The sequence below is a fragment of the Manacus vitellinus genome, unplaced genomic scaffold, assembly GCF_001715985.3.
Source record: "Manacus vitellinus isolate BGI_N305 unplaced genomic scaffold, ASM171598v3 scaffold_17_pilon, whole genome shotgun sequence".
In the NCBI taxonomy this organism is placed as follows: Eukaryota; Metazoa; Chordata; class Aves; order Passeriformes; family Pipridae; genus Manacus; species Manacus vitellinus.
The window spans coordinates 8,915,180-8,927,363 of NW_021939256.1; the positions used below are offsets into that span (position 1 = coordinate 8,915,180).

A 12,184-nucleotide genomic window follows, 5' to 3' on the forward strand; every position below is an offset into this window, starting at 1 on the left:
GAAACTACCCCTAACCCATCCTATTTCTCTCCTTTGAGTTGTACAGTTGTTTGCCCACTTTTTGCCCCATGGAAACTGAGAACACTAGGAAGGACTCCCTCTCCTTTTCCCTGTGCTCTGTTCAGCACAGGGAGGTCCTGGCTGTTGTTTCTTTCAGTGCAAAGGTCGACTTCTTGGCAATTCCTTTTCTCTACCCTTAAGTGTTTGTTTTAATTCCTTTTTTCAAGCTGTGGCTTTTCAAATTCCAATTTAACAGAGCACTCAAATCAAATGCTGGGTAGTCTTTGAATAAATGCTTAAAGTTCTTCAGTAGCTGCCTGATACCTGATACTGGAAATTAAAGAGATGCAATTATCTGTTGTCATTCAGGGCTTTCACCCTCTGTGACAGCCCTGATGTAAAACTATCTATATGTAAAACTACATTAAATGCAACGGACATAAAAAAATATTGTGAGATATGGAATGTTCTTAAATTTGGGGATTTACAGGGAATTAGCAAACTATTTAGAGCTGTGTTCCCAAATGCCTGGGGAATTCTTCACTGGGTTGTAAGATGCCCCACACAGAAGGTTCCTGAAGTAAAACACAGTTTCTCAAGTATCTGGGCTCCATGTTTCCATAATTTTCAGTTTGATTGTTTATAAAGTGCAAACAGAGTCCAGAAATTTTTTCATTTGTGAGTTTTGTTTTGTTTTTTTAGAAGCAGCATTCCACCAATACTATTCTCCTCCTTAATGTTACTAACACATATTTTTGACCTTATCTCCATCTCAGCTCTGATTTCTGTCTGGGATTGATACATTCTGTTCCAGAAACATTCATCATTAAAAATGAAAGCCTGATTTACTTTGGCCCTCAGTTTAGTTTCAGCACAATCTCCATAAGAAGATTAGCTGTGAGTGCTGAGCAGCACATTAACATTACTTTTTAAGGGTATGTTTTATTCAAAGAGTGAGATGCTTATTTTTCTTTGGACACAGTGGTACTAACAGAAAAACAGGCAGTGTGTTTTGCAGAGGGAGCATGGCAGGTATGTTCCCTTTATATTAAAAAGATCTATTTTTCTTTTTTCCACCCACTGGGGGCAGAGAGTCACACTATCAAGCAATTCTTCTGAGGAAGACCACTGTTCACTTTTTGCCATGATAAGAAACAGAAAGAAGAAGAATGGGAAGCAAGAACATTATTGTATTCTAATCCCATCTATCTATTTATCTGATCAAATACATCATCCTGTACATCTATCTAATAAGTAAAAGGCAGCAGGAGAGAAAATTAAGCTAAACAATACAAAAAGGCAATCATTGCAAGGTAAAATAGCAGAGAACACACATTGCAAAGACTGTGTTCCAAGCAAAAGTGTATGATATTATTACTTTATATGAAGCTAGATTTTTATAGATTATTAAAGTCCCAGCTGCTGGTGTTCCTGCCTAATCTAGCTAAAAGTGATTTGCTGTGGACTTTCTCTAAGGGCAATGTACGCTTCTCTGCTTGACTTTGCTCACCCTCTGGGAATTACAATTTCTCTTCCTCCTGCTCCGGGTGGAGAGCAGTCACTGCTAGAACCACTGTCCTTCTACACCCAAAGCTACTCCAGTGCACAGGAGGAGCAGTTCACCACCTCCATCATGTTTCCATGCCTGAAGAGCCGTTTGCCCCCAGCAAATACTGACAACAGGAGTGAAGGTATCAAAATAAATAAATTAACTTTTTGTTTCACAAGGGAATTTGCTCTCACCCAGGTGTGTACATTCTACCTTTTATTTCATTATTCGTTTCATCATTGTAAATACACTGAGCAATAGTAATAAATGAGGAATTTTGTAATATGTAATATTACCAAAACGCTGTGAAAGAATATTGCTATACTGAATCCCACTTGCAGGCATAAGAAGTTAATTTTAAGGAAAAATTTCTGCTTGATTCTTCTGTCACCCAAGATCGGATGTTGCAGGACAATCTGAGATCTCTTTCCTTCCCTACCTCCTGGCCTCATATTTTTCCTTTAGGTTAGCATTTATATGTGGTGGATTTGCTGTTTCAAAATATTATTTCTATTACATAGCAATTTTGGAATTGAAACTCTTAAGTATCATGAAAAGCAGAGTTTCATAAATCTGAGAGACAGATGCTTATATTACCTACTATTACTACAAATCATTAAAAAGCTCAGACTTGTTTTGATAATTGCATTTCTTCCCTATTTTGCTTGCTTGTTATTTTTAGAGGGCCTGAAATAAGTACTAACATTGGCTAAAGCCAGACATAAGGTTACAGAGACTAGGCAATTTTCCCTGCGAAACTGTGGCAACTCACTGTTCTTTTTTCTTTCCTTACCCCTCCCCTCCAGACAACATTCACAAAAATTTTAACTGACAGTGCCCAGTCCACTTCAGCTATTAAAGAACACATAAACATAAAGATATCTGTGGTAAAAGGCTGAAAGAAAGACTGGAAATATTCCCCATCGTGTTCCTCAGCCCTACTCCATGTGAGTAGTTGCTGAAGCTGATGTGAGTTCTCCGTGCAAAGAGCCAGCAGACTCTCTCCATCGAATGAGCCAGCAGCCCTCTGCCTTCCAAGACTGCAGGGGGGACCAAGGTTTAAGAGATACGTGACTTCTCGTTAAGAACTGGTTTGGTTCTGGCTTACTCTTTTCCCACTTATGCTAAAATCCCTCTTCATCTACCTAAAAGCAATATACTGTAAGGTGATAAAAATGAGAACCTGAGGAAACTTTCAAAAGGACAGGAAGGTAAATTTCAAATAACTGCACAATACTTTTAGGTCACCAAAAGCAGAAATTAAAATTCCACATGACTACTACATATTGTAATTACTTTCTACAAAGAGTTTCTTTCCAATGTCAAGACCCTAGGTTTCTCCTATCAGTATTTTGTAACTAGTAAACACACTGTCAATGTATTACTGACCTATTTTCCCTTTCCAATGCCTGTGAATATAAAATACTAAGAAAATCAAGACCAGATACAAACCACAGCCAAAACAAGACTACAGTAAAATTCCCCATTTTCATCATTCTTCACACATAAGTGTCTTCCACCCTGCTGACTTGGAAACTTGTTTTGATGTAGATCTAACTCTGAAGTTGTCAAAGGAAGCCACGACAAACAGTCTGATGCAACTTTCATTCTGTTTTACCATCTACTGCAATTCAAATGAAAGGTAAATGAGGCCATATTACTGGGCTATGGTTAAAGAGATTTAGCAAGTTCTGAAATAACTATATGGTCACATGAATAACTTCCTTAAAAACATTCCTATAAGGGCAATTTTAAAGAATGTTGGTTTTCCACTTCAGCGGGTTTTTTGGTTTTAAGCTAATCGGACTGTTCTATAACTGTAAATTAGTGATAAGCAAAAAATGCTCCCTTTCTTGAGACCTACAAGATATTTTTAGGTGTAACACTAGCTGTCAGATGGCATTTACCTCTTGCCAAATCTCAACACTATCTTGAGCTGAACAAGAAATCTTCTTCCAATAATACTTTTATTCTGGGAAAGGCCCTGAAGCCTCCTTTCCTCCATTTTCAAGAAATAGCCATTGTCCCTGGCTCTGCTCCTTGCTGACTTGCTGTCAAGCCTGAGCCTTTTTCAGATTTGAAAGGGTCCCATTTCTCTGCTTCCTGAACCCAGCTGTCAGAGACCAGATCTCCTTTTCCTCTAGCATTTTCTGCAGGAACAGGATACAGAGAAGCTTTCTGTCCTGCCACGGCCAGTTCTTATGGACAGATAATACAGAAACGCTACATCATATAGTAGGAAAACAGTAATTTCTTTGCATTTCAATATTGCTTAAACTAGTAAAAAGTATGAAAGCTATTTGAAGACACGAAAATTTTAATTTACCAAACTCTTTGGTCAATGCTGTCTTTTAGCTCCTCTAGAATATGTCAGTCAAGAAGCAATTGAAGAAAGTCATCTCAGTTCCCTAGTGGTAGTTTTGAAAATTTGTATGACTATATTATAGCCTTTGTATAAAATCAGAGCCTCTTCCTTAACCTGAGGCTAGACCAAAAGGAAAATCTTTTGATAATAATAGAGGTTTAACATTTTCTGTAGACGGGGCAGATTTCCAAATGTAAAGAGGATACTGCCAGGAAAGATCTACAAATGATCATGAGACAATGACTTAAATAGTTTCTCAGTTTATATCAGTTTCAATGCATATATATATATATATATATATTGACCCACGTTGCCTGAGCTATAAAACTGTAATCAGCTTAGGGATTTTCATTCCAAAGGCAGGGATAGCTTCATATGCAATGAACCACTTGCATCTAACAGAGACTCCATATTTGGATTTTGAGACAGCTGGAAATTTTTATGAAGTACTGGCACTTCTTAAAACTTTATTTGGATTGAGTTAAACTACATCAACTTTAAAAAAAAAAGATAGAAAAAATCAAGGGGATTTTAGAACTTACTATGCTGAGAAAACTGATCTTATTTTAATTTATTCTATGAGTATGCAACCATACAGTCAAAGTTTGCAGGGTAACATCTACTGTGAACATAAATTTGTCCATTCTTTTAGAACTCCAAAGTACTCTGTTCCCATAAAATTGGCTGTTCTGTACTTCAAAGTTAAGAGGAAAATTGCTGCATGTGCATGCATATATATATATATATCTATACAAACATAAAAATATATAAAATTCCAAGACTGAAGACTATATTAGAATAGTCAAAGATGGAGGGAAAAAATCCATCCAAGTATGGTTGTAATCACTTAAATGGCTACAATGATTCGTAATTTAAATTATGTTCTCAATTAGGAGTCAAATGTCTAGGTTTTTTTGCTTTTTCAGACAGCTCCTGTCTCCTAGATATTCTGGACACTGTGCAACAGAGAGAAGCTCTTTTTGGATGCTTAATCTCAATTTGTTCTCATCCTATACACTTGTATGAAGCAGAAAATATACACAATCAAGGACTTGGAAGTTTTGTCTTCTAAGCGAACGGAGTTCATTACTTACAGTAGAAGAACTTCTAAGAATAAAAACAGAGAGTAGCAACACTTCATATATCGTATTCAATGAAAGAAAGTTTTAAAAATCCATGCTGTGGGAGATACATTTTGCCACTTACATCTGTTATCATTTTCCCTCTGGTCTTGTTTCTTTCCCTGTGGTTAGCTCGTTTCTGTTTTTGCTGCAGAACTCGTTCCCTGGTGGTGCGGTATTCCAGAGCAAATTCACTAATAATTTTGCAAAACTTATTGATGTTGACTTCACGTATTGCGTAGGGAGGATGACCCATAAATAACAAAAATGAGTGAAACCTGGAAAACAATGCACTCATAAATGTAAAGGGAAAAAAATCTTTATTTATGGTCTCTGGGGAAAAAAAATGCACATTTCACTGAATCCATTTATTACTTTACTAGCTCCCATCACTTCCTTTGTGCTACAGAATTTTCATGGATGCTTTGCATAACATTGGTATGTTTTATAATTAAAACCATGAAAGTCTAGACTATGATAACTCCATCCCCGTCTACTTTCCCAGGCCGATGCAGAAGATAAGATGTTTGTGGAACTCCATCTACTTTAGATGACTAATTTGGCACATGAACGATCAATTTCATTTCAGTTATAGAAAAAATATTTATTAAGTTTCAATTCTATTTATTTGAATTAAGCAACTTCAAAGAGCCTATTAGGGTGTTGGGCAAAGCCTAGACAAGAAGAATGCAGATTTACAGGCTAGCAAACACAAGAAGGAAAGAATTTCTGGTTCAAAACACTGACCATAAAATTATATTAGCTACCAAGTACATTAGTTTGGGATACTCTCAATTCACAGTTTTACTTCTTCGGTGGAATTCAGAGCTTTTGCACTATTTGCAATTTTTACTACTGTTTCTATACTTCATGATTTACAACAGAGTGCTGAATGTTTAAAAATATATGGGAATTCCTTTTAACTACATCTACCTTCCTGATGATAAAAAGTTTTCCCAATTCTAGAAAGATGCAAGTACATGAAAACAATTTTTAAGAACTACAGAAGTAGTTTCAGGATATCATAGGGAAAAATTAATATTTTTCGTATTTGTAGAATGTATATGATAACCACAACATTAAACTAGTGAATTCACTTCCCTTTCACTGCAATTGGGATTTCTGCTTACTTATGGCATAAACCCCAAATCATTATGAAAACAAAAGAAGAGCTGAATCAACTTTCCAAGTGTATATCCACAAATTTGGGATCATTTGGAATCCAGTTCCTAATTTTGACCACAGCAATTTGGAAATTATCCAGAAGTTGGAAAATCTCTCACAGTTTCATTAAACCCATCTGCAAATCCTGAGGAGAGGAATCTTAATTCTGTCTTCAGTTGCATAGCAATAAAACACATAGTCGTACATCTTGCAAATAAGAGTGATGCTGCCTACAAAAGAACTCATTGTACAAGACTTGCTTCAACTTCTGCAAATGACAAATTTGTCATTAAAACTTCATTTTTTTTTACAGTCTGTTCTTGTTTATCAGACAGTAAGCCAACCCCCCTCAAAAATATTGAAGGATGAACAGAATATATAGCAACTTAACCATAAAGCTGCTAGCTTTTGGGGACTAGGTGTTAAAAGACCCAGTTATTGTACCTTGGGAATAAATGATTGCCTGGAAGATTGCTTCTTTTAATCAGAAATACAGAAATTTCTGGAGTGAGGATCTTTCTTAAACGGAGTCTATACCAAAGTATGCACCACATACAACCTGGTGACATTTCTTGCAGGAATGTGGATTAAACGCTTATTTAAAAAAGCATATTAATGATGTCATAATTTATAATCTTATCAAGTCATCTACTATCAAGGTATTGCTATCCCCAATGTAATTCTGTACCTGTTAATTATTCTTCTATGAACAATCTTCAAGATTATGATTCTTTCTGCACAGTCTTTAAGGAACTCAGACATTTTTTGCTTTAGACTTGGCTTCATTTCATGCTTTGCTATAGCCTTAAGGTGATCCCATGATGCTTTGCACCGTCTTTCCATCTGACATAGGTTTTCCTGGAGTTGTTCAAAGTCAACCTGAAAAAAACCAAAGGAAAATAAAAGGTAACACTTGAAGTGAAAACACGGCTATTATATATTTAGATATCTGACCTGCAATGTATGTATAAGAAAGGGTCAATATAGTGGCAGCACAACATTAATTCACATTATTAATTACTACTAAATAAAAAAGAAATAGCTTTCTCTGTCACACTATGTCTAGGCATGTAATGTTGGTAAGGCAAACTGGAAAACCAAAGAAATATCCGTACACATATATATTTGGTTTTAGTCCTGCAGGCCTAACAGCTAAAAAAGGGACAATAAAATATTGTGATGTGTTTTTTCCCTTGCTAATAACTTCATGTCTGCACCAAGTAACTGCATGACTCCATTCTTTCTGAGGTAATACAAAACTTCTCTTTCTTTAAATCCTTTTCTCTACTACTCATAGCTTTTTATGCCCTGTTTACTGCTCACTGTTGTACCCCGCCAACACTTCTCCATTTTAGGAAGCACTTGGATCTATTCCCTAGTCATGTACTGACTTGTTAATAGACGATCTAGTTCTAATCACAAAATTCACAGGCCAGAATTTTTTAAAGCTTTATTGAAAGTATGTATTATTTAGTGATCTCAGCACTAACTTTCATCCCTTGATATATGATACGAATTTACTGGCTTGTAACAAGATCATGTAACGACTTTGAAAGTCTCTCAACACAGTTAAAATAAATGATTGCATCCTACAGTAACATTCATCAGGATAGAAGCCAACGCATTCCACAGAAGGTGAGGGAGAGCTTGTCCTTTATTCATCAACCAAAAAAGGTGTTCAAATCGCAATAGTCTTCAGAAGACATTCGGGATGTGTTGCTAACAACTGAACAAAGTGCATTAACAACACAGACATAGCACACAACAGATGAAAAAAATAAAACTATCCAACATGTTCTTGAATTCTGAAGAAAGGAAAAAACTATTTTATAATACCACTTCACAGTTCAAATGAACTCAAGCTATAAAATACAGACGTAGCTCTCGGATTCTAAACACATCAGTGCTTGGGATGTTATAGTCTCGTACCCCAGTTAATTCCTTAATGCTAAATGAAAACCAGTGTCAGAGACAGGTTTTATTTCATTCTTCCTAGCTGTGTGCATCATCCACTGCTGAGACCTATACTGAGGATAGCCATAAGAAATCCATTATTATTAAAAAGCTCCTGGTATTGATTTGATTTGTTTTTGCTGTGATTTATAAAGTGATGAATTTTTCCTCTTCACAAGGAAATAAAAACATCCTTTGATCCATTCTGCTATTCAGAAAAGCCCTGCAGGCGGAGCAGCTGTGGGGTTTTTGCTTTCCTTATATCCCTATCAATGCATATGTTTAAAAAAAAAACCCGTCCTTTCCAGGTCAGTATTTTCACTGTTGATGATAAACACATTGCTGCTCTCCACAGATGGTATATCTAAAACACACATGGGAAAAAATACTAGCATTCCTGTTAAGGAAAAAAAAAAGCAAGGTCTAGGTCTTTTTACTTGTAAGAATTATCCAACCTAGTTGAGGAAGCCTCTCAGCCCCTGCAGCTGAGAAATTTAAATTGATGACATTTTATGACAGCTTTCACTGAAAACAGAATGAGTTTTAATCTATCAAAAAGCTCAGAGATTCAGGCCTGTAGGGATTCAAGAAACATCTTTTGAGAACAAGTCTGAGGGGAAAAGACGCGGCAAATTCCCGGACCCTTGAAATCTGCCAGCAGTCAACACATTCACAAGAGTGGGAAGTTCCTGCAGAGACTGGGGATGACAAGTTGTTCTAAGGGATACACAATAATTTTTTGAGCATAAACAGAAATTCAGTTCTCTGGGAAAGTCCTAAGGAGACTGTAGTAAAGTGAATGCCACCTGATATGTCCTGGAATAAACCTCTGTGGAGCACAGATGTGCTCAAGTAGAAGTTGTAAACTGCTGGAAGGAGTAAAGCAGGAAATCGAATATAGGATAATGTACCTATGTATTCCCCACAGGCAAACTGTACTATGCCTGCAAGAATGTGCCAAATCTTCATGAAATCTCTGGCTGCCAGCTCTCTAGTGTTTGGTCACTGATTTGTGGACAGAAGGGAATATAGTTACAGAAAAATATCCAGATGTGAAATATTAAAAGTCCGATTTTTCTCAGAGATAATCAGGTACCCCATCTGATATTTCAGGAAGTGATATTTCACCAGTGCCAATTTTGTGTGCGGACACTTCAGTCTGCTCTAGGTCTGTTGTTCTGCTTAGGGTGTTATATACAAATATAACAGCAAGAATGATGAGAAATGATCCCCCAACTATGTTTTCCTACGATAAGGAGAACAAGAACTTATGTGGAGTAAAAACAACAATTATTCAACATATTATGCACAAAAAAAACACGAAAAGGCATATATAATATCATACTACCTCCTTGCCAGTCCACAAAGCATTCCCAAGGCAGCATGGATTGCACTTTCTTATTTATGTGCTTATTTCCAACACTTTACTAAAAGAATTAATGCTGTATAATGGTAGAAAAACACGATTCCTTTTTTTTCATTCTTTCTGTCTTGAAAGGAAAGATGCACCAATTTTTGCCTGCAGCTGGGTCATTCCTAAGAAGGAATTTGGATGAGTTGTAGCTCCAGCAGAGCTCAGCATAGGAGGTACTCAGACAAGCATTGTTGTGGCATTATTTTATAACTATGCTTCCCTGAATAAAGGGAAGCAGTAATCTGAAATAGTCATTACAGCTTTCTTCTTGGATAGCAGTGTATGGATGTTGTGCCTGGCTCAAGGAATTGAAGGAAGGTGGAAACATGTATTCTTCTTCTTCCTCCTCAGTATATATATATATGCAAAAAACATGCAGCTTGATGGTCCTGCTTTCTGTTACCTTCTGCTATACATTGCAAAATTAATAATTTTTTTTTATTCAGACAAAAGAATGAGTTGTCTTAGGCTGCTATGCAAAATAAAAATGTCCTTTCTTTCAGATACTAAGTAATGTTTATTTTAATTTGCAAACCAATTTAGAAAAAGCAACTTTCTAAATGCTTCTGAGATATATTTGATATGTTTCTCCTTTCTCCTGCCAGGTTCCTCTCCATTCACAATCACACTAGATGAAAAATATTCAGACTATTAGTATCTGTGAAATCTCTTGCTAGGTCCACTGTTCAGTCTTCTCAGAAGTGCCTTTGTAGACACTGTTGCATCAGAGTGGACTAGCCAGAGACAGTATATGCAAATTGGATGTAAAGACTCATTTATGTGACACAAGCCATACAGAACCTCAGCAAACTATTGCCCTAAGTTGGTAATGGGCAACTTCAAAAATAAAAATCTATTTTTCAATTTGATGCACCACCATATTTTGCACAAATGACACTCAGACCAAGAATAAAACCTTCCAGCCACATGCCAAGAACAGCAGAACTCATTTTAATCACTTTATATCATTATTTACTGCTTGCTACCATAGCAGTAGATGACTTTGCCATAAACAATATCACCAAAAAAAGAATTCTACCAAGTTTCTTACTCCACTGGGCTGAGAATTCAATACTGCATGATACACCTACTGCCCAAATGACTTCTCATCAGTTTTCACCTGACTCAAAAACTACCACCACCATCAAATGGCTGAGCATTTACTTTCCTGCTCAGGTTTCATGAAAATTGGTCCTTTAAAAGGCCTATTTTTTCAAGTTCAACTCCATCCCATCCATCTAATATCACCTGCCGCATATACAAGTTTAAAACTTTCTCATTCATGAAATACTAGACCATGCTCCAAATGTTCAGGCAGGACATGTATCAGGAAATCTTTTTGGGTTTTGTGTTGGGATGTTATTTCTCTTTGTGGCCCCAAATATCTCATGGCAACACAGGAATTGCACTCTTTATTATTCCTTGGGAGAGAGAGGAAAGCCTGCTTTGAGGTGACATTGGGAATTAAATGCAGTAGTTCAAACCTAAAGTGCCTTCCACTATGTATTCCCTAGGGCAGCATATACAATTCCAGGTATGCAGCGCCATCCACAACAAACAAATGTAGTCACTGTGAGATAACAGGTCATTTTTCTTCAGCATTCCCTCAGCTGGAATGTGCTTTACACACACGTTTTCTTTTCCAGCTAAATCTCCTCTAGTTTTTGGGCTAAGCTCCCCCACTACTGTGAGTACAAAACTGTCCTAAAGCCAAAGATGCTGCACCTAAATACACTCATGATTCCTGCCTCCTGTGCTAGCATTCAGCCCTTGAAAGGGGTCAAAAATGTCACAACTGGATTGAAGTAAAAAACCCCAAAACAAATAAATGCATGGAAACTGATGAAGCTGAGGTTTGTGCTTAAAAAGCACTTCTTTTCAAAATCACTATATCCAAAGCTTTATTCTGAAGGCCAGTAAATAACTAATTACATATGCACAGCATCATTGTTTTTTATTGCTTGATACTCTACTTATTGTGCATTGCTAGAGCTTGTTTTTTTTAGTGGTGAACATGTAACATCCAGATATTTTCTGAGGAAGACCTGGATCTCTGCATTTTTATCCTAGTCACAAGGTGCATTAAAAAGAAGACTGATGCTTTCACAATGAGAAATGTTGCCTTAAATTCACAGTAAAATGACAACTATTTTATTGTACCTCGTAGAAAGATATACATAATCACAGACATAAGCTTTCTCTTTTCAAAGTTCAAGATAGTTTCTGCAGCAGACTACAGCCTGGTCTGAGTTGTTTATAATTTAAGGTCAGACCGTTCATTCTCACATTATTACAGGGATGCGTTCTGGCACGGAACATGAAATCTTCCTCTTTTCCTGAGTTGGTTCAGCGCCAAAGGAAATTCTGAGAATTGCTCCTTGCAAACACACTGTCATCTGAGCGCAGCAACCTTCTGTGGCATACATTCAAAACTCTGTCTCCTCTAATATTTCCACACTGGCTTCCTTCACCAAGTGTCACAAGAATTATCCCAAGACCAATGCTAGTCCAACTTGCACACTGTGGGTCACGCATTTCAAGTGCAATAGATGCCAGCTCTTGAAAGAAAGCAAAATATAAAGGAGGTTCTGTCTGGAAATTTCTAATTCTAGGGCAAG

At 36.8% G+C, this 12,184-nt stretch overlaps 1 protein-coding gene across 1 annotated transcript in view; it reads right to left on the bottom strand.

Annotated features, from left to right (window-relative positions):
* Positions 1 to 12,184, bottom strand: part of FHOD3 (formin homology 2 domain containing 3) — a 347,160-nt gene that overhangs the window by 26,834 nt on the left and 308,142 nt on the right. The window contains exons 25-26 of the mRNA XM_029958902.1: positions 6,888 to 7,078; positions 5,121 to 5,313 (exon numbers count right to left, since the gene is read on the bottom strand). Coding sequence (XP_029814762.1) covers positions 5,121 to 5,313; positions 6,888 to 7,078 — 384 coding nt within the window. The remainder of the gene's footprint in view (positions 1 to 5,120; positions 5,314 to 6,887; positions 7,079 to 12,184) is intronic.